Source organism: Bacillus rossius, chromosome 5 (assembly GCF_032445375.1).
Source record: "Bacillus rossius redtenbacheri isolate Brsri chromosome 5, Brsri_v3, whole genome shotgun sequence".
NCBI lineage: Eukaryota > Metazoa > Arthropoda > Insecta > Phasmatodea > Bacillidae > Bacillus > Bacillus rossius.
Window position 1 is genome coordinate 53529646 of NC_086333.1, and position 27748 is coordinate 53557393.

The 27748-nt window shown below is 36.5% G+C and overlaps 1 protein-coding gene across 1 annotated transcript; it reads left to right on the forward strand.

Moving 5' to 3' along the window:
- The first annotated feature begins 1282 nt into the window (after positions 1-1282).
- LOC134531805 (circadian clock-controlled protein daywake-like) lies at positions 1283-27519 on the forward strand. Its single transcript, XM_063367747.1, has 6 exons — positions 1283-1467; positions 11893-11985; positions 15908-16064; positions 22775-22908; positions 25078-25230; positions 27238-27519. The coding sequence occupies exons 1-6, from the start codon at positions 1404-1406 to the stop codon at positions 27393-27395; spliced, it is 759 nt and encodes a 252-aa protein (XP_063223817.1). The 5' UTR covers positions 1283-1403; the 3' UTR covers positions 27396-27519.
- Positions 27520-27748: the final 229 nt, after the last annotated feature.

A 27748-nucleotide genomic window follows, 5' to 3' on the forward strand; every position in this document is an offset into this window, starting at 1 on the left:
CCTATATTATAGCTATATATTTATACACATGTTCAAAATAATATAAGATACTATCACCTTAAGCTCAATTCACAACAAGGTTAATATGGAACCGCTATTTAAATTTTGCGTAAATTTAGGTCAATTTTTTAACGAATCCGGTAACTCAATTCAAATTGAAGTTAAAAGACAACGTTATGAGTGTCTTTGATATGGAGAGCTACCGAATAAGTTTGAGTAATGGAAAAGACATTAAAACTCGATATACAAGCTAAGCTAATCTGTCATACGTTTGGATGTATATTTTAAAAATCCATCTTTTACATAAAAATACTTGTTACGTTTAATAACTTTGGCATGCTTGATGTAGGTCTAATATTTATAAATATGTGTTTGCCTACTTTGCATACATAGTATTTAGTTTTTTTTAATTACTTTGAAATATCTCACACAAACACGAAATTTAACCTTCAAATTCCATCATCACACGCACCACCGGACATAGATAAAATCAAAATAAACACAGCTCTGCTATGACTGGCTGTCCCTAAGCCACCTTTGCGTTATTTAAAGTCGCATCAACTTCCAAGTTTCGTTAACTTTTAACTTAACTTCACGAAAGATAACGTGAAAACGCTGCCGCGCGACCTGTGGTTGAACATATCGATAACGCAAAGGCAACAATTCAGGCATATTACGGATGATTACCACACTCCCCCTCCTCCCGTATGACTTAGGTGTGTATGTCTTTGTGTGATAGAAGACACACACCACACTACAACGAAGCACAATCCATAATTCATACCGGCTGCGAAAATGATTCTAAGACCAATGTTCACATTTGAAAGGATTCTCCTTCCCAATGATTGTAAGGGGACTTCCACAGAGCTTTCAAACAGTCAAAGCCCATAGGCATTTTCAAATGAGAAGAGAAATTAACTTCCTTCTCCCATTTTCCTAGAAAAAAATTTGAATTTGGAGCAAAAATTTCGTTCTTTAATAATTTGTATGATTCTTTAGCGATTATGAATATGAACGTACGTCTTTTCTTATTTTTTTAAAAATTTTATTTGAAGAAAAACGTGGAAACAGTTTTCCGATTTGTACATATGCATACAGGCGTCTCTTTATTTAATATTTTATGACCAGTGCAGTATTTATCATCCCATCACAAAGCCCCACAACAATTCAGGCCCCATAAAACATACACTCTGCAACGTTCGCAGCGAAGGTGACGAAACAAGCGTAAAAGGTCGCCAGGGAGGACTATAAAACGCCGGGAAAGCTTTACGACCGGAGCAGCTTTGCTTGTCTTCTCGCCGGGACAGCCTGTCCCCGACCTTGGGCCACGACTTCCCCCGGCCGCCGGAGGACCACTCTTCAGCGCAGCTCCGTCGCCCGAGGACCATCCCCTTCGCTCCGCCATGTTCCGCGCCGCGTCTCTGCTGGTCGGGCTCTTGGCAACGGTCGGGTCCGCGCTCAAGCTGGGTAAGGCGGCGACGTGGGCCGAAGCCGTCTTCGCGTCTGGAGGCCGATCCGGGCCGGCGCCTTGCGGTACCCTCAGGATGAGGGTTTTCTTTGAGTTTGTCCACTTTGCTGCCAGAGCAACGCTAACTGAGATATAGAACTTAGGTTAACAAGTGCATCATGCATTCATCGTGATATAAATGTATTAACTACTGAATATGCCTCTCTTCAACAAGGTGCGATAAAATTGAAAAAAAAAAATTATTAAAAAAGGTATTATTTAGTAAAATACTCGCTTCGTACATGTAATTCGATTAATAGTATAATTTATTTGTAAAAAGAATAGTTCCTAAACATTGCATAATAATTACGAGACAAGTACAAAAAAACAAAACGTTTTTGTGTGTCTCACAAAGTACCATAGTAAAAAAAAATGTTATATTGATATTTCGGACTGTTATTGTGTGTTACGTAAAGGTAAAACTAAAGTAATACCTTTTTTCTTATGGGAATATGTAGTTACAATCATACTATCTTAACACACAAATTTTCTATCACCAGTTAAGTATACTACGAATTATGTGTTCAATGATGCTGGGATTGTGTTGCCTCAGCCTCTCATTATGGCTTCCTCAAGTAACCTGCAAGTTTGCGATGACATGGAATATCCATTTCCCCAACGCTCCAGGGGTGGTGTTAGTATTGCCCATTCAGTGAGCCGTATGCCAGCCAGATCCAGCACGTTACACTCCTATGGGAGTAAGTGCCAGTCGCCCGAGGTGTCGGTACTAGTATCCGAGAAGAAATTCCGACAAGTCAACGGAAAGGGTGCATGATGAGAAAATATTGACCCATTGTGAATGTCTGCCTCCTCGTGGCCTCATGGGTATTTACCAAGGACCCTTTCCTGGGAGAACCCCAGCCTCATGCATACTCATTTAGGCATCAGAGATGGTAAAGGAAACAGCCTATGCAAATGAAAAATATATAGGAAAATAATGGAAGTTATACTACCGAGCCTCTAAGCCTTTAGGTTTCAAACGCCTCTGTTACAAGTGGGATAATAATAGGCTATGGACATAGTGAGGACCAGGTGCCATCCTGTTACGCTGCGCTGGGGCCAAACTGGGCCCTTAATTGGCTGTAACCTCGCTGGGCCATTGTACTAGTAGGTGGTAGGAATTTCGAGGCATGCCGAGGTGACCCCTGTTCTAGGGCATGGTGCAGGTTGTCACTAGTTTAAAGAAAAAGGCCTGGGTAGCAAACAAATGCCTTGAAAAATTGGTAGTTGTGTGTGCTGATCCCGAATCCGCTGAGGTTACGTCAAGCTCGAATTACGCTGGCACAGGCAAGGGGTGCTCCCTCCGGAAGAACGGTCTAAGGGATCCCAGCCCTTAGACGACTTGACGCAGTGGGCTGTGGAACTGTCCTGGGCGGCTAGTAGACGATGGATAGATCCTCGACCGGATCCTGGGCAATCTGGGTGATTGAAGGTCCCCAGGCTGAGAGTGGCAGATTTTGATTGAAGCCAGTCAGTAATAGAAGAAGGGATTTAATTCATGCAACTGCCGGTTAGCTGAATGGGCATGGGGGAGACCACTGGCGGCCTTAGACTTTAAATAGCTCTGGGTTATTTGCTTTTATGGAAACCTCTCACTCAGAAAATGAGGAAAATTTACTCTTTCAAACCACATTATTAAACGAACCTGTAACTTTAATTATCGGTATACAGCATTTGTTAGGAGTAATTTCGTGCAATTGGAAAGAAGTCGATGAACGGACATGTGGGACAATAACAATTTCGTAAAAAATAGGTTACATATCAAACGTATTATCGTAAAAAAGTACTCCCAAGTTTTGAAATACATTAGGAAAATGGTATTATGGTGTTGATAATATAGTCTCTCCCCTAAATTCAAACTGTTCCAATAGTTTAGTGGTACGATGCGCGCTTGTTAACCAGAAGGGCCAGGGTTCAAATTATGTTCCTGGGAATATATGTTTTAAATAACATTATAATGTAACAATATTAAATGGTAATGTTTAATCAACAAAATAAGTTTAAGGTTTGTTTGTAGGAAGAAGCTACAAACTGATTTCAGTCGTTTGAGCCAAAACAAATTTACAAACACGTACTTAGTGTTATAATATGTGTTTTAAAATGTTTCAGTTTAATATTTTAGTAATTTCATAGAAGTATAATGTCTAACGTGTGCAGAAACTTTTACAGTATTAACCGTTTATGATTTTAATTTCTAACAAGATGGGCAGTATTTTAATAAAATTACTTGTAGAATATCAAGTTCAAAGCCAGAATATATTGGGCTGCAACCTTTAGTTTGAAAATTACCTTAAAGGAGAGTGAGTGCCAAGTTCGTAGTGTTGTAGAGAACCAGATAAACGCGAAAATATGTTTTTGTGACCTTTGACACGAGTAAATTTTTTTCCAGGTATCGGATCGATGAGGACTTTTTTAGATTTCATTTATATGTAATGGTGTTTTGAACAATCCTACCAATTTTCAGCTGGGTGCGAATTTTTGTAACTTCACTACTATTTTTTTGTTCTAATTTGACCGGACTACCAACTTGATTTCAGAGCTTCATCATACATAATTTACTGTCTTGAAAGCTTCAAATTCGTATATGTTGTTCTCATTTTATGTAAAGCTGTCCTTGTCATGGTTTCCGGTATTATTATTTAAAACCTTCAGCATCAGTAACAGAAAATCCATCAGTAAATTCTGTAGGAAGATCAAATCCTTCATGACTGATCTCAGGAAACTTGTTATGAATTTCTTACTGTAGTACGATGTATTGTTTCCGTTTCTTCAACATTAGAATCTCATTACTTTTCAATGAAGACGATATAGATGTCTAAGCGTGATTATTTATGCCAATTCCACATACATTCGGTACAAACGCTGACTTTTTTCAGTAGACGAAAAAAGTATACATTCGCAGGTTTTGATGTGTTTTTTTTTTTACTTTATCATTTCGTACAAACTGACATCCGCAATTGTCGTAACATGCATTTTCCGCAAATGGCACTTTGCACAAATGCCTTTCTCATGGAGTCGAGATTTTTTGGTTTTAGTGAATGAAATGCCACAGTAGCGACACATATATTGAGATGTTGGCCTAACGTTTTTATGGAACCACGCTGACTGCTTTTGGTATATCATTAAAATCTTCTTCTATACTTACTTGAAACAGAAAATTACGCAACCATGGTCGAACACTCTCATTTTTCGAAAAAAATGTTTGACGATATCATTGCTTGTTTTGCACATTTTAATATTTTGTAAGAAGGGTTGGGGGGGGGGGGGGAGGGGTGTTTCACACCCGCGGAGGCCAGGCGAGGAAGCATTCGGAAGCAATGTGCTAGCGTCCCTGGTCAGGCGTGGAAACACTCAGACGCCGCGTTTGACGTCACAAGTGTCCGTTACCAGATGGCGTAGGCCTCACCCATCCCCCGACGATCACAGAACTCTCCAGACATCTCGGCGGTACATACCAGGCCATGCCCGGGCCTGCGCTCCTAGGCTCTAGCAGGCGGTGCGGGGCACAGGGGTAGGCAGTGACTGACAGGCCGCTAATGGCACACGTCCCTCGCTGGGAGTAGGTGGGAAGAGTCCGTGGCCTACCGGATTCCGCGGCAGCTGACGGCCAGTGAAACAATACGTTAATATGGTGAAAATATGGATTCCCGCAAAATCATTTTTTTTGGCTAGATACTGGTAGTCAGTAATTATAAATGACGAAATGGAGAAAAATCGTTTGACTTGAGGGTTTTGAAAACAACTTAACATTTTGTAACAATTTTAATAATTTTTTGTCAATGTGTTTTTTTTTTTAATTTTTAAATACTTTCTATACCGTAATTTACCTTGTATTCATTGCCTACCCCCTACTGAGTATTTTACAATCCAACAGGAATTTGAAAACGCTGTTTTTTGGGACAGCCAAGAAACTTTATTAGCACTCAAAAGTAGCATTTTTGTTTTCCCACCTCCTAACGTTAAAGCCCGACATTAAAAAAAAATTGTTTATAACAGTTCCACGTACTGCAGAAACATTTGAATGGCACCAACAATACATTAGATAATTTATTCTGTATTAATAGTCTAATGTGTTATGGGTACTGACATTTAGTTCGTACAATAATAAGTCAGGAAATTCACATAGTCTGATATTTTAAAATTTCGGTGGCATTAGCGTTTCTCGTCTTTGTACAAGAATTGAAGTAAAATATTTATAATTTTTAAAATTTATAACGATTCGGATATGTCAATTTCAATACCGTGAGCATACCAAACCCCTTTGTAACTAATACGAAGATAAAGTTATTAGAAATACCGGGATTTTGTCTAGAGCGAAAATAGATAGAGATTATATGTTCCACTTAACACTCATAAACCACTTACGTATACTAAATGTTTATATGTAGCTAATTTATATTTCTGAAAAATACATCCGAAACATAACTACATATCAAATCCCGTTGTATAATGACACAGAAGCGGGCACGGATCAAGTAAACGTAGTAAAAACGTATTATCTACCAGTGGCACTCCAGAGGATACTCTTCCGTTTATATTACTCCGAGCGGCCAACAGAAAGTCGAGTACCTATTTGGCCATGGTAGCAGCCACGTTTTAAAATAAGTCGAAAATGATTTCAAACACACAAATACCTATATACGACCAGTGTTATATCATTTACCTTGTTCTATATTTTTATAATATTCGTAGATTCATACCAAGTTGTGTGTTGGCATGTTAATCAATGTTTCATAAGCGTGACTATCAAGTTTCTTTAAGCTTCACTAATTACCATCGGCCTACAAATGTTAAATATCCGCACGTTTTGTGTTACAATACTAGGTCAGAAAATAAACATTAATTTTCATACACGCCGAAAACTTAATACTTATTGTGTTGGCCTCAAAATGTTCAAACGAATCTCATTGGTTGCCTTTTGTTACGTTTCCCAACTGTGTGGAATCGGCATACGGTTATCGAAACGTTAATATTTTCCTATTAAGTGACCCGTTTCCTTTTCTGCGTTTGCGCGTGACTGCAGAAAGGGCGTATCACACGTTCTGCGAACAAGAATTGCTATGGAGAGAGTTGATGTGACTGAGAAATTTTGAAACACTCACCATTTCAGGGTTTCCCACGAAAGTCTCCAATCCAATTTAGTACACAAATAAGGGTTGAGTACAGCAACATTTTAAAATGTCAATAAAATGTCTTAATTTATGTAAGAATGTGCGTAACAAATATTAACGTTTTGCAAAATCATTTTTTTAAAAGTAAACAATGAAACCACAAGACCGTGTAAATGAGAAGGGAATTGTAATACACAATTATTGTTAAGTCGCAGAAAGATGGCGAAGAGAGAAATAATAGACATGAAAATCATGAACGTATTAGTCTATGGAGTGGTTCCTGTTCTAAAGTTGAAGCAAATACTATAGAACTTTAAGAATTTTATAGTATTTGGTTGAAGCCACAGTAGTGAGCAATTAGCAAAACTAACCGTAGCTGTAAAAAAGATAATTCTAGAAGATTTTTTAAGTAGTATTAAAATTATTTACTAGCTTGAATATTCAAATCTATATATAAAACAAAGTCGGGTTAGTAACACCACCTATTTATAACTCAAGAACGGCTGAACCAATTTTAATGATCTATGATTTTTTTGGATTCGTCTCCGCCCCGATTAGCAGAATAACTATTTAAATATTGGTAAAATTTAAAAAAAAGTTATAAATAAATTTGGATTGGAACCCCGCCATATTCCGCAGTTGAGAGCTCATGTCACGCAGGTTGGCCATAGACATACAAAGTTACAGACGTACAAACTGTGAGTGTTATTTCTCTATGTCCGCTAAGCAATAGCCGCAAAGCTATTCTAACAAATAAAGTAGAGAGAGTAAGTCTTTTCTATGAGAGAGAGAGTAAGAAAAACTAAAGCTCTAAACCGTTTGTCGTTGTAATGTTTGGGACAATTGTTTTTACTCATTTTGTGGTTTATTGTTTACTTTTATCATTAAAATTAATTAAATTTATTGAAATTTCATGAAAGTGAAAGGAAACAATTTCGTGGTTGACAACAGTTGGATACATCCATATTCGCCACTACTTTCCAAAACATTCAAGACATATTGCAACGTTGAGTATCGCAATTCGGTGAAGTTCATCAAATACATCTGAGAATATATCACGAAAGGCAGCGATATGGCTGTTTTTGGTATCCAAACATCCAATACCAACGATGAAATTACGCGCAATCAAGTTGGTCGATATGTGAACTACAATGAGGCGATATGGCGTATATTTTCATTCTCTAGTCACGAACTTCATCCCACTGTTAAACATTTGGTGGTGCATCTGGAGAATGGTCAACGAGTTTATTTCACCGCGTAGAATTTGGCTCAACATGCTGAAGCACCTCCAGCGATAACATTGACCAGTTTCTTTGCGATTTGCAAAAGCGATCCGTTTGCACGAACATTGCTTAACTCGGAGATGCCACGTTATTACAATTGGAACGCTTCATAAAAGAAATTTCAACGTCGGAAGCAAGGCGATGCGATTCCTGGTCAACCTGATGTGCGTTCTACTGATGCTCTTGGTCGTATTTACACAGTTCATCTGAAGAATGATGAATGCTTCTATTTTAGGTTGTTGCTGGTGAATGTTCATGGGCCAACATCATTTGAATCACTACGAACTGTTAATGGTATAGTGTGCACAACATTTCGTGCTGCATGTCAAGAGCTCAATTTGCTTGAAAACGATACTCATTGGGACACGACAATCGCTAAAGCAATTATTTCTGCATCTCCAAGTCAGATACGCACATTATTTGCTATCATCATGTCGACAGGCTTCCCATCGAATCCACGTGTCATGTGGAACAAATACAAGGATAACATGTCTGAAGATATTTTACATCGAATTCGTGTAAGTTCAATAAATCCAAAACATTGAGGTGAATGAGGAGATGCATAACCAGGCTTTGCTCTTGATTGAAGACATGTGTTACCTCATGCGCGGCAGTTTGTTGTCAGGTTAGGAATGCCAGCGACATATCGTAGAATGAATTACGCATTTAATCGAGAATTGGAAACTGAACGTGAATATGATCGACATGAATTAGACCAATCAGTTCAAACGAATGTACCCCTGTTGAACCCCTAACAGAAGAAAGTGTATGATACATTAATGAAGGCAATCGATGATGGAAATAGTAGCTTATTTTTCCTGGATGCCCCCGGTGGAACAGGGATGCCAATCCTCATGTCATTGATTTTGACCATTGTTCGTGAGAGATCCGACATTGCGGTAGCAGTTGCTTCTTCTGGAATAGCGGTCACATTGTTAGAAGGATGCCGTATGGCTCATTCAGCATTAAAATTGTCGTTAAACCTTCAAACTACTGAACAACTGACATGTAACATTGCAAAACACTCTGCAATGGCCAAAGTTTTAGTAGTATCTAAAATCATCATCTGGAACGAATGAACAATGGCGCACAAACGCGCATTGGAAGCACTTGACCGAACATTGAAAGATCTGCGCAATAACTGGAGATGTTTTGAAGGCGCAATGATTTTACTGTCTGGCGATTTCCGCTAAACCCTGCCAATCATTCCAAGATCGACAGCTGCCGATGAAATAAACGCTTGCCTCAAATCATTATATGTGAAGAAACTTCAGCTGGCAGCTAATATGAGAGTTGCTTTGCTGAAAGATCTATCTGCTGAAAATTTATCCAAGCAATTGCTGACTATCGGTAATAGCCATGTTCCTGTCCACGAATCGAGAGGAATTTTTTCATTTTCTTCGAATTTTTGAAATTTTTTATGATCGAAAGACGAGCTCATCAACAAAGTGTTCCCGAACGTCATTCCTAACCACAAAAATAACAAATGGTTGAGTGAGCGAGCAATTTTGGTGGCTAAGAACAAAGATGTGGATGACTTAAACTTCTTAATTCAAAATCAAATCGTTGGTACTCTGCATTAATTCAAATCTATTGACTGTGTAACAAACGAAGACAACTATCCAACTGATTTTTTAAACTCCCTGGATGTGCCTGGCTTACCACCGCACAATTGACAACTGAAGGTTGTCTCGGTAGTCATCATGCTTCGATATATAAACCAAACAAAACTATGCAATGGAACGCGTTTAGTGATAAGAAAACTGATGATCAATGTGATTCACGCGATGATACTCAAAGGAAAATTGAAAGGTGAGAAAGTTCTCATTTCGAGGATTCTGATGATCCCAACCGATATGCCCTTTGTGTTTAAACGAATTCAATTTCAGATTCGTCTTGCATTCGCCATGACGATTAACGAATCACAATGCCAATCCTTAAGTTTTTGTGGTCTGATATGGTATTTTCACTTTTTGACAGTCAGAGTAATCACAAGAATATGTGCTAAGGAATACAAACCAGAGATAGTTAGCCTCAATACTATCAGAAATAATCATTTATTACTTTACCTGAGCTGATCATAAACAAAAGAGTGGTAGTCAACTCTCAGAACTTAAACGATCAGTTTGGTATTAAATTGTGTATTTTGACAAGACTTTTCGAGGGAAGTCATAAGAGATTTTATGCTTTAGAGAATACGTATGACTACAGTAATTTGACTATCACCACCAATACACTAGATAAAACATTTTAAGTAAAACAATCCCAGAGTGTCAGTTAATGTATATGTACTAAATGAGAATAATAAGGGGTGTCAAATTCGAGCAAATAAACAAGAAAGAATAAACAATTTCGATATTTTGCTTTTGACAAATGAAAGCTATGCTGCACACTACTGTTGTGTGTGTTAACTGAGCTTTAAATATTTCGCTAATTAACCTCGGAAATCGGGTCTTACAGGTATACAGTGCCTTGAACGGCACAACAATAAATGTGGAGATATACGTTAAGGAGATGATGTTATGTTAAATGTAATCTAAAATGTTTATTAAAATTTTTGTGAATGTGTGTATGTTTGTACATGTAGTATTGTAGAAATTATGCTGTAAATTTGAATAGTTATAATGTGTCGTTTCATTACTTGAACATGTTACTTTTATGGTAAAATTTTAAATTTAAGTGATGTTTAATAAAATAAAACTTTAATTAGTATTTTTAAGAATAAATTATTTTTACATTGGACAACAGCCATGGAAACAATCATAATATTAATATGAAATTATTTTTATAATTTTTAGAAATCATTCCGAATTTTTAGAGAACAAATTACACAATTTCAATATGGTGGCCAAAGTGGCTGACACGTTGATGGACGCGACAATAGTTGACGATCTGGTGACTGTCAAAACTGCACTTTAGCGGGGGAAAAAAATCATTATGGTGGTAGTGCTTTCTAGCCGACGAAATTAAACTCGCTGTTCCTTGATGTCTGCTATGACATTAAAAGGGCGGAAATAATACATTTCTTGGTCAAAGTGGTAGGGGTCAGTATGCTGTATGACTCCAAATAGGAATGACTAAAAAATCTTTTTAAATATTTTTCCGTCTGGAATGAACCCAGATCTCTAAATTCCAAGGAGTACGAAATAAATTTTTTAAAAATAAAATTTAATAATTTTTAAATATTTTTTTTTCAGTTTCAATGTAAAAATGTAATCGGGGTGTCGAATTACACCATTAGTATAATTTTTCAGTCACATTACAAGATCCACAACCTTGAAACTGCGCCGGTACCGGCCAACATACACTACTAACAGCAACTGAAAATTTGTATTTATTTATTTATTATTTTGTTTCATGTGCCATTAAACAGCTAAGGGCCATTTACAAAATGACGCATTGAAACAAATATATAAAACCTAGATAAAATTACATAAAACTACTACAAATATAAAAAACCCACTATTATCATAAACATACAATTAAAAATACACACGGTGAGAAATATGTTACAATTCAACACACGTACAAATACATTAATATTATAAAGTTTATAAAAAAAGGATTAATTTTTTCAGCCTTATCGAAATCATTAACAATGCAAATAAATATAGTATACATGTTAAAACGAAACAAACTAAATTCATACAAAATAAAAGTTTGAAAACAATTTTATGTTTAATTTTCTTTCCATTGAAAGTCACTAACTATTTTGTGCTATAAATTCAATTTTTCTTTCCATCCATATTAGGCTTACACATTGTATTGCAACCATGTGTATAGCTCCCCCCCCCCCCCCCATTTTTTTATTCCAGCTTCAACTGAGTAGTACCTTAAAAATACTTGCAGAAAATAAGGGTCAACTGAGTAACGTTTTTTGTTTTTGCTTATAATATACAGTGTCTACTGGTATTGTTCTAGTGTCTAGTCAATAAAATAATACAATACCATATTATTTGTTTTATGTTAACGTTTTTTTCTCCTTTTGCAGCTCCATACTTGAAACCTTGCTCAAGAAACGATCCAAATTTAGACGAGTGCACACTGAAACATGGAATTGAAGCAATACCACAACTTATTAAAGGTAAGTTAAAATGCATTCTGAGTTTAAAAGCATTAAAAAATTTGCGATGTTCTCTAAGTTAATAAAGCAGTCCTTTGTTTCCATGTAGACGTGTGTATATTAAGGACAGTTCAAATATAGTTTAGAATTTTCCTGGCACCGGACGGTTATAAATTAATTGTGTCAGAAACACTTGTAATAATGGAGTGTATTACAAATTATGCTGTCCCAAAGTTTCCTGTTTTTACTTATTAGTTTAAATAAAAACTTAGTATATTTAATGCTAGTTGTTTATTAAATATTTTGTCCGTTTAAAAATTTGTTTGGAATATTACTAAGAAATTTAATCTCAGTTTATATTTTAACACTAGCATCAACTCAGAGCACGTATTTGCGTGGTGTAAAGTTTTGAATTTCCTGTACACAGAGAGCTCTTTTTTTTAAACTTCTTAATTTTTATAATACCACTCATAACATAAGGCAATAAAATCTAGTGTAACAAAAATCCTATAAACCAGATTTTTCCAGGCATTTGGTTAAATTCAATTTTGATTGTTCTATGAATAATATAATAAAAGTAAAGTTCCTCAAGGTAGGCTATAGACAAACGGTTACTTAAAAACTGTATCACACACGATTTCATACTCTTCATTCATGATAATATTGAAACAGTAATCTACTTCTTAGGTTCTCAATATGTTTGAATTCACACTGATCGACTTAGTATAAAACCTATAATCCCATAAACCACATTAACGATAGTTATATCATGAATTTACACAAAATCATGATCACACACGTAATTATAAATTCAGTTCTGGAAAATTATAAAAATAATAATTATATAAACATAAATAAACAATGTTTTATTAAAAACAATTTGTAATAATTATTTGTTATTAATTATTAATATTAAAATAATTTAGTATACTAGGAGTATGTAAATGGTGGTCCGGGTACAGGGTTCAGGGTGTGGTGCTTGTTACTGACGGCCCTCTTGGATTGTGACGTCACGGCGGCCTTCTTGGATGACCTTGAACTTGACCTTTGACCTTGACCATTACATTGACCTTCACAATTTTCCCAAAATTTGACCAAAATTCGCCAAAATCTACCAAAATGTCCAGTTCTTTGGAAACAAAATTCCGCCAAATTTTTTATAAAATTTGAAAAATAAACATTTCCCGATTTCACGGGAAAAATTTCCGTTTTGAGAGAAAATTTCCCATTTTTTGTCCTTAAAAATGCCAGCGGCTTGAAATGTACATATTAAGGCTTAAGCATCCATATATACAGCCTTAAAAAAGCCTCTTATGACATATTTAATTACGACGTCACCGTTACAATTGCCGTTATTGCCGCCATCTTGAAAATCATTATTTATTATCCAATTTTAATGAAAAAGTTCTAAAATTTATAAAAAAAATAATTAATCAAAATTTAATCGAATATTATAAAAAAACACCCTAGGGAGTCATCACTTGAAGTGAATCGAATAAGTTAGGTACATTTTAATAACATTTGAATATTTATTTATTTTCTCCTAAACTAACTACAAACTAAGTGTATTTGAGAGGGATTTAGGTAGGGAAGATGCTAAGTACGTTGCAGGCTGAAGTCTATACGCTGATATAAACACTCAGCAGAAAAAGAAACGGACACTTATTTTTCCTTAATAATAAGTAAATACGATTTTTAAATGATAAAAATATAAAGGATAAAAATAAGAAATTAACACATTTTAAATATATTATTTTTCATTTTCTTAAGGTTTACTGACCTCATAATAACAGGTAGGTACTACCTCTTCTTGCACGGCGAAGGTCCCTAACCCTGTCAGGCATAGAAGAAGTATATTTAAAACGTACTCCACCGGCACAGCATTCTATTCTACATGAAGAGCAATTTGAAGCTGATTTTAAGTCACTAGGAGAACGATGACGATGCTCTTAGAGGCTAATATTACATTCCCATCATTTATTGAGGATCAGTTGATTTTGATGAACGTTAATGCACACCTACATACCGCCAGAATTGTCACCGAATAATTGGAGCACGTGGGAATTACCGTTTTGGACTGGCCTGCACGGTATCCCGATATGAATCTGAGAGAGCATTTGTGGGATAATTTAAGGAGACGTGTTAGTCATCGTAATGCTCCTCCTAGTGACTTAAAAAATCCTCAAATTGCTCTTCGTGTAGAATGGGATGCTGTGCTGGTGCAGCACGTTCAAAATGTACTTTATTCTATGCCTGATAGTGTTAGCGCCCTTCGCCGTGCAAGAGAAAGGTAATACCAGTTATAAGAAGGCCATCCTTGTCAGGAAACATGAAGAAAAAGAAGAATTACCAATATAAAATGTGTTGATTTCTAATTTTTTCCACTATAATTTATTTGTACAGTATTATTAATACAAGTTATTTGTTTATGGTAGACATTGTTCAAATAATATGTAAAGAATATAATTCTTAACATGAATTAATTAAAAACAAAAATCGTATTTAAAAGAATTATAAGGAAAAACCACAGTGTCCAGTTTTTTTTTCTGCTGAGTGTAGTTACACGCTGGGTTTGCCTGGCGACAAACACAAAAAATAACAATATTATTGTTCGGATCGTATTTAACATTATTTTCCATCTATCGGCAGTGGGAGAAATTCCCAAGTTCATTGACCACAGTATAAGTGTTAAGGATATTCTGTATTAAAGCAAATTTTTTTTATAATGCTACTGTTACTTTTTTGTAATTGTACAGAATACGCGGGTTTTTCAAAACAAAAAGCGCGTGTAACTCTGTACACGTGGTAAGTAAATGTAAAACTTTTTTTGGCAATTCAAATCATATTGTAAGGGGTAAAACAGGAGAAAGAGAGAGATAGAAAGAGACAGAAAGACAATTATCTAAATAAACTGAAACAAAAATATTATTACTCACTTCAAAATGAGCTGAAAATCCGTTGATTTGCCCAAATACTGCCTCACTAGATGCCAGCAAGTCGGGTGGTGTCAGGCGCAGGCGGGTCCCTACCGCCGCGACCCGCCTATCCCTGCAGCACGGCAGGGTTCAACCTGCGCCGCACGCCACCAAGTGGAGCGCGTTCAAAGCATCGGGGTCCAACAAGTTCTCTGCACCGTGTTTTTCCGCGTCAGAAACCACGAATATCAGTGTTCTTCTTCTATGCTACCAAAAGACACAGATTGGGACGAAAAGTTCAAGTTGACCAATGTATTTGGACCAGGGCGAATTCAGGCCGCTGTCCACACCATTCATGATTTAATACAGCTTTTTTGGACATACACCATTGCAGTTTGTCGTTCGTCCGACATCAGATCATTCGGTCTTGTTTTCTGTGAATTTTTTATCTTTATATATATATTTTTTAGAATTTTTTTCCATGACAAACAGTGCATAACTGCAATGGTGTATGTCCGAAAAAGCTGCATCAAATCAAGATTCCTCATTGAATGAATCATTCAAGGAACGTACCGTTCACGATGTCAGAGGGGTCACGTGGACCGATCGGCGATCAGCGTCCGTTGGGCACTGCTGTCGTAGACGAGTTGGCAGACAGGTCAACGAGGAGACTGATTCTGATTTCCTAACGTTTTATTCTGTGATCGTGAGTTTGAGGTACTGTATAACTGTATTTTTTGGCTAGGTTGAGTTTCATTACGTGAACTAGAATGGTACTTGAATTGTCCATTACCAGAAGACTGAGAAAATGACACGTTTCTGGGATGGTCCGTAAAAATCGGACATTTTGAGAGTGGATACACATACTATTTAGTTCAGAAAATGTTCAAGGCCTAGTTAAGAAAACCAATCTGGACAGCTCATCCGGTGCCAGTCATCTAAAATAGTGTTAATCATCTCCTGTTCAGTTTTCTCGTAAGCGAAAAATGGCGACACCCGTCCAGAGTTGTCCCGCGGATCTCTTCCAGGCGACCCGAAGTACGGCATCCCGGTGCTCGACCCCGTGGCGATCACGGAGATCCGCATCGAGGATCCCGACAAGGACAAGAAGCCGACGGGCATCGACATCGTGCTGCGCGACATCCAGATCCGCGGGCTGCAGCATGCCGTGCTCACGAAGGCCCGGTGCGTGCCCGCGCGGACTCTCTCTCTCTCGGCCGGGACGGCCGGCGGAGCGTGGAATCTGTACCTGTACAAAACATTCATTCTCAAACCCTGTGCGACCATGAAACAGTTTGTAATACTTCAAACAACATAACGTTAATTTGTGCAACACAAGGCTATAGTTGGCTATAGTTTTACGAGAATAAACCGTTAATACAGGCAAATGGTTGTTTCACGTTGCAAAAAAAAAAAGAAAAAGAAATCCAGTAGTCAGCTTCAGAGTCATTCATTGTGTGTTTTGGGGTGCTGAATCTGAATCTGGCGTTATGCGACAACATTTTTGGTGCGTTTTCAGATATTCCCCCCCCCCCCCCCCCCAAAAAAAAATATTAGCACTTTGTTTCTGTTTTTCGCTTATAATTTCAACAGTATATGTGGTAACGAAAAACTCACTCGCGACACGTTTAAAAATGACTAAATGTGCCATCATTGGAGCTAACTTACAGCTCTGTTCGTCCCATAGTTATCGGGATACAGCAGTTCAAAAATTGGTCATTTTTTCATTAAATGAAATTTTAAGCTTTGGGTCAAAATTTGAGCCACATATCCCACATATCCCACGAACAAAGTTGTCAGGAGTGAAGCTGTAGAAAATCTATTTCACTTTAATTCTAGCACAAAACGACGCATATAGACCCAATAGTCGACTCAATTTGCAAGAAATAAAAATAAAATGAGAAATCTGCATTTTGAATGATTTGATATAAACCATTTACATTACTTGAAAGGTCGGGCTTTCTTTTTTAGCTAAATAAATTATTTTTGTGTTTCAAATGTAAAATTATAATTATAGTGAAAAAATATTAATGTTTATTTACTTAATTATGTATAACATAATTATATGAGCGGTCTTTATTACTCGCCAGAGATGTGAAACATTGAACCTCGGTAACGAGCAAATACACAAATAATACAAAACTTAGACAATAAATTTAATGTAAAATTCTTTAAAATAGTGCCGCGCGTGATAAATATATGCCAAATGTGTTTTCAGCTACATTTCTGGACGCAAATCACTCATTGTTTCCACACACGCCACAAGGATTCACTGCCAGAGCAGCTACGTCGACTATTGAATTATTTGATTAGCAGACCGAAATGTTAAATTAAACTATATAATGGAATGGCTACAACTAAGGTGAAAAAGGCCTGAAAAAAATACTACTCCTCTGCATTAAACCTGATTTTCGACAAGGATTTTTTTTAAAATACTGGTCATCTTATTAAAATTCATTGAATAGCAAATAATAATATAAAGTTTCGCTTTGTCTTTGTGAACTTTAGTTTGCACATTCCGACAAGATAGCAGCTCCTTAGTTACACATTTCCATTCCATGCGACTTCCGTTGCATTCATGAAATTACTCCTACCATTCTCCGTACACTGACAAATAAGATGTAACACATCAAAAACACTGGTTAACAAAGTCTTGTTTGGCCGCGCTTGGGTACAGAAGAGCCCTGCATTCCAAAAAGGCCTTGGCTGCGAATCTACCTCTGGAATATGTTCGTCATCTAGATCTTCTTCCTATTAGAAATCATAGCCATGTACAATTGCTGCAGGATGCTTCGCATGGCTCTCACATGTTAGAGCAGTACAGCCCAGCCTTCTTGCACCTGCACATTGCCGTGTCACACCCTTTTTTGCACTTGCATGCAACCAGTTGAAGGAGCTTTTCGGGCTCAGGGGGTTGGTTGGAAGTAATGAGCTACAGGCCGTTGCTTGTACTCCTCCACCCCAACTTTTCCGGCTCCCCCCATGAAACTGGCTGGCTCATCCAGTTGCACTTACACATAAACGCGCAGAAAATGTTGGTGTGCTGCAGCTCTAGTTGTAGGAGAGTGGCCACGTTTGAAGCATATTTACAAGCTGCAGACTTATAGACTTATACCGCAGCTCATCTTAGAGGCACTTGTTTGTTTTCTCCGCACAAGGCAGCTATAAATTTCTCGCCAGCTGTGAAGATGGTCTCGACATCAATGTCTTTGTATTATGTTTTGAATGACAGCAACGTAAGGCTGAGGTCGGGGTTTTTTGTCCAATTGTTTTCAAGGTTTTCACCATTCCTTGCTTAAACAAAGCAGAAGTAGTAGCACATCCGCTTACAGCGTGCAAGAAGACGATTTTTTGAGACAGTATTTCATTTAATGATGTGTTAGGATGAAACCATGTAGAAAGGGTTCTCTCTCCCTGGTTTGAGGAAGTAGACGTTGGTTGGAGCTGACATGCCTATCAACAGTACAATGAGATCAACATCATCCCCTACAACTGCCACTGTGTTGTGATAAGATGACAATGAGATGGCGGTGGTGAAAATCAGTCTGTCAGCATTCTCCTCCTCTTGATAGGACACAATTTTGGCCTCGTTTAGTTCCGTCCTCAATATTGAAATCATGAGATGTTTTTGCATTTGTTTGCCAGGAAGTCTTCTTGAGAGTCCTTTGGCGACATTATTCAGTGAACACCACTTCAACGGCATGCTTTTTTGATGCTCTCCTTGAGCATTCCACAAGTGTGGTGCTGGTAGATGATACACAGTATCCGTAAAATACAATGATAGACGCAGAGGTGTGGTAGCAACATATGTAATTGATTTATGTGTCACATATGTTGGATAAAATCTGACCAGTTGGCCACACTACACAGTGCAGCAGGAAGCCTCCATCAATCACATGTACTGTTTCCCCGGCTACTATAGTGTCTGCCATCAGAGTAGAAACACTTGAAATTATACATATGAGCTGTTCCATTCCTGGGAAAGTTGGGTGTTGCTCCAACCAAGCCAATATTTTGCAGGCATTTTTGTTGTATTTCGTAACTCTTGCTTCCCTGGCATCTATGAGCTGTGTTCAGAAGATCCAAAATCCACACCACAATATGTTTCAAATGCTTCAATAATTTGTGACATGGATGGTAGCACTTGTGTCCATCTGGTGGCTGCACTGGCGCTTAATTTTCCCTCCCGTCGACGATCAACTGTCCTCTCCTCTCTCCCCTTCCGCGAGGACGACCACCTGGCGTCCAAACAACAGAATATGTTGAAGAATACTTCAGGAGTTCGATCTACACATTTTACCTTAGTTTTAACTACTCCTTATAGGCCTATAATAGTATCTTAAAATAATTAATACATTAATAACTCAACTCCTTATTATAATATATTATAGCATACTTATAATTAATATTACTCTAATAGGCCTAGGAAACTGTGAAAAATTAAAGTCTACATTTTTTTTTGCAAATGAGTCTACCATTGGGTGTACATGCGTCGTTATATTCTTGAATTATTGAAGTTGAATATATGCGCTGAAACTTCATTCCTAACGATTTTCCTCTTAGGATCAGTACGTTTCCCAATACATATTTACTCAAAATTTGACACAAAACTTAAAATTTAACTTTTTTGAAAAATTACCCTTTTTAAAAAGTGTTGTATCTTGGGACTTATAAGACGTACAGAGCTTCCGTTGAGCTCAAATTGTGGAACATATAGTTTACTTTAAAAACAGTGAGAGTGCGTTTTTCGTTACTACATATTCTGTTGAAATTATAAGCTAAATCAGCGAAAATTTAGCGGTTTTGTTTGTGAATATCTCAAAACGCACCAGGACATTTTATTGGATAGCTCCTGATTCGGATTCAGCACCCCAAAACATAGGGAATGATAATAAAGCAGACTACTGGATTTTTTTGCAATGACAGGATCTTTCACACCGTTTGCCTGGGTTATGTGTATGTCCTACGAAAATTGGTGCATAATTTTATATTTTAGTTGTTTTTAAATCAAACATAATGTTTCAAACCACGGAAAAGATAAATAACTATTCAATTATTTGACAACTTTTTTTTTATATTTATTAATGTGCGCAGTTAATGCATGGAAAGCTATTCAGGGAACAGTTTACAAATAACTTTAATTATTGTAGGTACTGGGACAATTTTCTAATTTATGAAATTTATAAGTGGTGTGTTTCATTGTTGTGGTAGTACTAAGTAATGTTTTTCAAATAGTGACTTTATTAAGGTATGTGTTTTGGCGTTGCATGTTTCAAAATTACATCTTTTTGGTAGATTTAAAATAAATACTACATATTGTAGCCGTTGCCATGGTGCGACTTACGGAAAATTTTTATATAGTTTTTCGTTTCATGGTTCATAGACCCCAAAACCATCGTCAACTCAAAATTTTATATATATGTGTATGTGTATATATATATATATATATATATATATATATATATATATTACTTTTTGTGGACACGACAACTGTTGCAATATTTCACAAATCACTTCCAAACTGATAAAAAAAAATATAGTATTGGAAAATCTCAATCAAGTTCGTTAATGAGCAATATCCGACCAAAGGGGTAGAAATGTGGAAGGTTTTTTGAAAAACAGAAAAACTTCTGAAACCCCCATAATATAAAGAATATCACATCCGTTTAACAGTATTATAACTTTAAGTAGTATTTACAAATTTTTTTTTCTGAATAATTTTTTGATATGACCAACCATAACTGCAAGAGGTTGAATAAAACAAGGGTTGAAGGATACAAAAAAATCATAACTCTCTTCTTAGGAAAATCTAATTCGTGAGAATTTTGTATTAATATTATAATTTTTATCTAAAACTTTTGTCTAAAACAAATTTTTATTAGTCAAACCATTCATGCAGGGGATTGAAAAAATAAGGGGTAGAATTGAAAAAATTCACAATTCCCTTAGTAAATAAACTATCGAATCCGTTCAAAATTTTTGTAAATCATATAATTTTGTTCTAAACTTTTGTCTCAAACAATTTTTGATAAGACGAACCATTGTTGTAGGGGGTTGAAATAAACCTGGTTTTGGAATGAGAAAATATATAAAACTTCCTTACCTGTTACACTTTCGAATTCATTCTTATTTTTGTTTAACAGTTTAAATTTTGAGAAAAAAGTTTCTTAAAAGAATTTTTGTTTACCCAACCATTACTGCAAGGGGTGGGAATAACAAGGTTTGAAAGTAAAAAATTATCATTACTTTTTAAAATATATATACTATCATATCCGTTATAATTTATTGTATGATTCCTAAACTTCATCTAAAACATTGACTGAAACAGTTTTTGATGAAAAGAATTATCACCGTAAAAACATGGGTTAAAATTTAAAAAAAAAATCAATACTTTCTAGTATCAATTTCGATTGAATTTATTTTAAACAATTTAATATTATCTTAAATCTTAGTGCAAAGAAAATTTTTATACGACCACTTCATTAGTGCAAGAGATGAAAATAGTGTTTGAAGGTCAACAAAATTAAATAATTCCCAAAGTTCGCATATGATACGAAATTCGTTCTAAGCTATTCAATGCTGCGTTGTTAACTATTGAATGCTGCGTATATTGAGTTAAAATTATTCGTAATATTTTCGCTGCATGGAATATGGGCAAATATTTAATCCATAATTTTGTAATACTGGAGAACATAAATGTGTTATGTACATTTAGATCTTAAAATGTTCCGGTAGCTTAAAGGTTTTATCCAAAATATTTCCAGAATCAATAGGTACTTCGAAATCTACCTACACCTGTAGGCTGTGCCGAAAGGTATATTTAAGTAATAATTTTTCTAACTTACAGTTCTAGGCTATGCGGATTTTTTTAAACGTTTGAAGTTCTGAGTTATGTGATTAGTTCTAATGACCTTAGCTGATCTATAGTAAAGTAGCTGCGTTCTTATTTCACTAATCAGAGCCAGCGGTGAAAGAAATGTTACACATTAAGCTTTTAAACACAGTCAAAATTTCTCCAATCTTTCACAACTCCTGTTTTATCCAAATGCGAGCCACAATATTATTACAAAAAATAATCAGCCTCGTTTAAAGGGTAGTTAGCAATCAATCCTAATAAGTACGTTAAAGCCAAAATATAACATTTGGTTACAACGTGTATTCCTTTAAACCAAATATTGCTATATTACATATTTGCGTTAACTTCTGGTCTGATTTAATTTCTTATGGAAGAAATGATTTAAACAACCTGATATAAAGTGATGAGAACAAAATACAAACAAAAAATATACTTTAAGGCCCCCGCCTACCTAGGCACACAGTGTGCAGAGCTTCAGAAGAAGTCATGCGATTTAGAAACTGCTCAAGACATCAGAGTGGTATCTGTTTACGAAAAGAAATTAATGCGCGGAGAGTGAATGGATAGTTCTATTTCCGTATTTCGTTTTCAGACTGTATTTTAAGAAGAGTGAAAAGGGCTAAAACGTTTTTTTTTTTTCTGAATAATTCTTAGACATGAAAAACACGGTACAAATTTTTTTTAAAAATACCGAAGGGCCATGCATTACACCTTCATCTTCATTTCTCCGCCATCTAATATACTATGGTTACCCCTCGAAATTTCACAGTTATCCTGTGACGACGAGAAGACTGCGCGCCGGTTCAGATCCTTGCGCTTAGAGGCGACACCGCGTCAGAAGCACCAGCGAGAGTCGCACTTATCATCCCGCTTCCTTAACACAGATACACCTCGGACTAGACGGGCCGCTTTTGTGTCGTTTATAAAATTACGACGCATTTCTCATAGCCCTACTTGTCAGAAGGAAAAGCTTCCCGCCATCAACCACTCGCCTTCGAGAAAGCGTAAGAATTGAACGCGGGGTGAAATTTTTTCGCAGGTACGACCTGAAGGGAAAGAAGGTCGAAGTAACAGCGGACGTGCCGAATATTTGGCTGACGTTCAAGTACGAGATCGACGGGAAGATTCTGGCGGTTCCCATCGTCGGGAAAGGAGACGGCTCGCTGAACATGAGTAAGACACTTTGAGAGGGAGGGTTTAGAAATAGAAAGTAAACATATTGGATTCAACAGCTCCTTAGTCCACTGTGCAGTTTATAATTGAACAATATAGCCAAACAAAGCAATAACGTATAAATGTATGGACCCTTGAAACTGACAGTGATATCACAGAAAAATAGGTAGTTACTATACTTTTACGAAAGATTCCTTTGAAAACCACTTGCCAAGAAATAGTTTGTAATACTACACGAAAGAAATTGTAACTTCGTGCAACACATGGCTATGGTTATTTTTGCTTGTATTAAATATGTTAGTTTAGTTAATTCTAAGTACTTCTTATCTTATAAGTTTTTATTTTAATTCATATTTTATTCAAGCATATTTTTTTTTTAAATCACAAAAAATATGATCTAATATTCAATAATAAAATTTTTTTGGTTTTATTATGCTTATTAATGTGTGGAGTTAATACTGGAAAACTATTCAGGGAAAGGTTTACAAATAAATTTGTAAATTGAAGGAATTGAGACAACAAAAAGCATAAATGCCCGGGTAATAATTCAAACCCAGTGTTACTACGAAAACTTGTTTTCATGTAACTGTACAAATTTATAAATTTTCCATTTAAAAAACAAAACAACAGTGTAGGTGCATTAGACAGATTGCTCTAATGCAATCATTGAGGCTTTGAGAGTGACATGAAAACAGTCGGGTACAAGATGATGTCTTAGTCACCCACTTAAATGAACTGTACGTAGCTGAAAGTTAAAATGCCAATTGATTATATGTAAGGGCCATGAAGTTGCTTAGGTTGTAGAGCGGTCGTAGAACTCGCCTCCCATGAAAACGACACGGGTTCGATTACCGGTATGACGAACCTGGATTTTGAACTAAAAACTTTGCCCTGAGCCGGTGAGTGGTACGTTATGAATAAATTAATTTTATCATCAAAATTACCATAAAGTGGATTAAGAGACCGTTACTTGCTTTCAGTCATTTCATGATTTTATTTTTATTCATTTAATGAAATTATCAATAGGTATGAATGAATCTATGATTTGTTCCACAAATGTTTGAACATTGTCAATTGATTAGACCGCTTCAATTTAATATATTCTTGTTTGACTTAATCATCCAGGTGTTCTAACAATCGTGTCACCACTAGATGGTAAATTTCGAGAATAGATGAACTATATTTATGTTACAACTAGCTGTACCCTGCCACGCTTCGCTGTGGCTTCTTAGCTGAATGTAAAAGAACACAATCCGTTTAGTAAACTCCGTTGAAATCCATGAAAACAAAAGAATCAAGAGAAAACGCTTGTCTTTTGTTTTTATTAGCGGGATAAATGTTCATAAAAGTAAAACAGCAATAAAAAAATGAAGGAACGTTAGAATTCAAAAAATAAATAGCCATAAACCATCTAGGAAAAATTTCGCATCGAATGGTGGTAGTTTCATGTCGATACGATCAGTGGTTTAGGCGTGATTGAGCCTCAAACGAAGACCATTTTCATTATATATATATAGATTATTCGAATGAAGATATTTGATTTGTAGAAATATTCGATTATCAACATTAATTTTGTTTCTGCTCCATTATCGTCTCACCGCCCTTCATTTCTTCTTGGCCTCATGTCGAAGATACCTTAATCCCCGCTTCATTATCAACATCGCATTGGTCATGAATTGTGTGTTTCTCGCATTACCCCATTTTCCAGCTGCAGCCATAAAAACAGTCTAAAATTTTCCAATTAAAAGGCCAACTTTTCCTTGTTTGCACTTTATTGAAAAAAATTAGTGTTCTACCAAACGAATAGTAATGAGTATGTCACTCCAAAAGCCAAAGGGAAAGAAATTTTTTTTCACACCATTTCTTTTAAAAAAATTCCACAAAAACTATATATAGTATATAAATATATACACATATACATATATACACATATATAAGGTAACAATTCAATGCTAGAAGGTTTGTTAGAAATCTGAGGTGAATGGTCATACAGCCACATCAATAGTTTGGAACATTAAAAATGTATTTCCTCCACTCCTTAAATTAAATCTAAATAAATGAAATATATTCATAAAATTTGTGTAATTATTTTGTAACAATAAAACAATTTTGAACGTAAAAAATATCTAATAGTGTGTGTATCTAATGGTGTGTGTTGATTTGTCGTAGGCAACGTGAATTTATTCTACAACACTCTCATCAGCCTGGTAAAAAAAGAAGATGGCTTGGAATATATGCATGTAGACGACTTTAAATTCAATTACAAAACCAAGAACACGGTCTGGCACTTGGACAACTTGTTCAATGGCAACAAAGCACTAGGTAGGTGTAACTTGAATAATTTATCTTGTAATTTTGTTTCAACCTTTAGGACTATTCTTTTTTATGGATTAAAATCCAAATACAATAGTCATTTTTGCAATTAAAAATTTAGCCTTGCTCAGCACTATATAAATTAATTTTTTTTCTCAAATTATTTAATATCGTCATCTAGTGCATTTGTAAATCTGTGATTAGAATCACAGTTCTGCCATGTAGCTTCGTAGCCAAGCAGCCGTGTAGGTTCGTAGTCTTGTAGCTTCGTAGTTTCGTAGCCTTTTACCCAGTTGGAGCCTTGTAGCCATTTAGTCTTGTAGCTAAATTTCATTGAAAGAGGTGTATCCTGTGACCGATCGTATACTACTGACGGGGTCATATCCTACTGATAATAATAACTTTAAAAATCTCTACTAAGAGGCGTTTACTGGACAGTAAATCAGTGGATTTTATTTCAATCTATGACCAAAGGAATAAACTAAACTTATTGGATAATTAGTGAAACCAAGTTTGAAAACAGTGAAACTCAAATTCAGAAAAACTGCATGAATACACAGATTCAAGAAAAGAAGTTTCAACTAAATCTGATATGTTTTTGTGGCTAGAGTCACATTATATGCTTCTAAGCTTCTAAGTTAAGACCACATTCGAATTTTGGCATGTCGTTAGTCGCTTTTGAAGTTGGCTGCAACAGAGCACGACAGACACGCTATCATTCCCACGGAGTAGCCCTCAACTTAGAAGCTAAGATGTAGTCAGTCCCAACTAACTTGAATTTACATGGGTACAGATCATGGCAGCCAGGTATGATTAAGAAACTTTAGTGTCTTTAAAGTCAATCAATCGGTTACCTATTTTTCAGCTAATGGCCGCAAAATGGAACGATCAAATTTATGCACCGGATGACGTTTTAGCAATTATTTAAAGTTAGCCAGATAGAATGATAAAAAAGCCCCTCGGCCAATTCTTAACGTTCGTAAATTAGTAACCTCTTCTCAGCTAATGGCCTAGTATGTTAAAATCGTCTGGAGTGACCGACACTGAGTGAGCTTTCACGGAATGGTATCCACGGACTAACTGTTCGTCGGTTCTAGACTGTAATAAACTTAAAGGAGATTTTAACTCGGAAGAACTTAAAGAACGAAATACCCACACAATAATTTGATTGATAAAAACCCACAAGTGAATTCCGACGCGTTTTCTAGCCAGCTGGCTTGGATTTCCTTGAGCAGCGACAAAGGCTTCGGTAACCGGAAGGGATGTCGCGGCCGAGGTAGTTGCACCTGCATGCGAGCAGCAAGCAGCAATTATTGAAGCTACGGCCACACAGGGCGCTATGCTCGCTATGTTCGCAATGTTCGCTACGCGAGAAAAAAATATAGCCAGCTGCATCTCAGGTGTCACTGGCCACACAGAGCTGTGTTCGATGTGTTGGCGATTCTGACGATGTCGCCGGGTGTTTGCTTCTCAGATATTTTTATAAACGTCGCTGATAAGCAAAAAAAAAAATTTTTTTTCGCGCGGAAATGTACCGTACTTCAGTGTTTGCTTTTTATGAAATTTAATTTTTCTCTGAATTGTGCTTTAAATAGTCATATCGACGGCAAAGCCCTTAGAAGGCCGGATACGCAGGCCAGTGCCTGGGATTTGATTTCAAAGGAATGCTATCAAATTGAGTTGTATTTATTCTGAAATTATTCATAAATTTCGTATCGTCCTCACAAGCAACTGCTTCATAAAAAATGATGAAATGGTTCAAATTATTTCGTTTCTAGATTTTAACTTGACGTAACCATTTCTTTTTTTTTTTTTACGTGCCCGTACTGCGAGAGCCGGCAGAATATAATCATCGTCGGAATCGTCTCTCGAATCCCACGGAATGCGTTCTCTCCGACGTCGCGAACGTCGCATGGCGCGGCGAACACAGCGAACATCGCGAACACAGCGGACGTCGCGAACACAGCGCAGCTCTCCGCGAGGCCTCGGCCTGACAAGCGCCCGTGTTCCCGGCAGGCGAGTCCACCAACGCCTTCCTGAACGAGAACTGGCAGCTGCTGAACTCGGAGCTGGGCCCGCACTTCGCACAGGCCATAGGCGATGTCGCCAAGCAGATCATCGTGGGCATCACGAACGTGGTGCCGTACGACGAGTTCTTCCCGGAGAAGGTGTGATCCAGAGGTCCTTCGAGTCCACAAACAATACTTCCTGTGCTCTTAAAAAAGACTCCTTTGGAAACATGTAGCGAAGAAATAGTTGTAATACTACAATAAATATATTGTATCATTGTACAGCACAGCACTATGGTTATTTTTGCATGTGTTATATACCTTATTCGATATAAAACTGAATATTTCTTACGAAAATTGCCGCATTATTTTAGATTTTAATCGATGTTTCACTCAAGTATAAGTTTTTTTTAAACATGGGAAATGTAATCGAATATTCAACAGTTTCACTTTATTTATTTTGTTCGATTATTTATATTCGCAGTTAATGCTGGGAAGCTTTTCAGCAAACGGTTTAC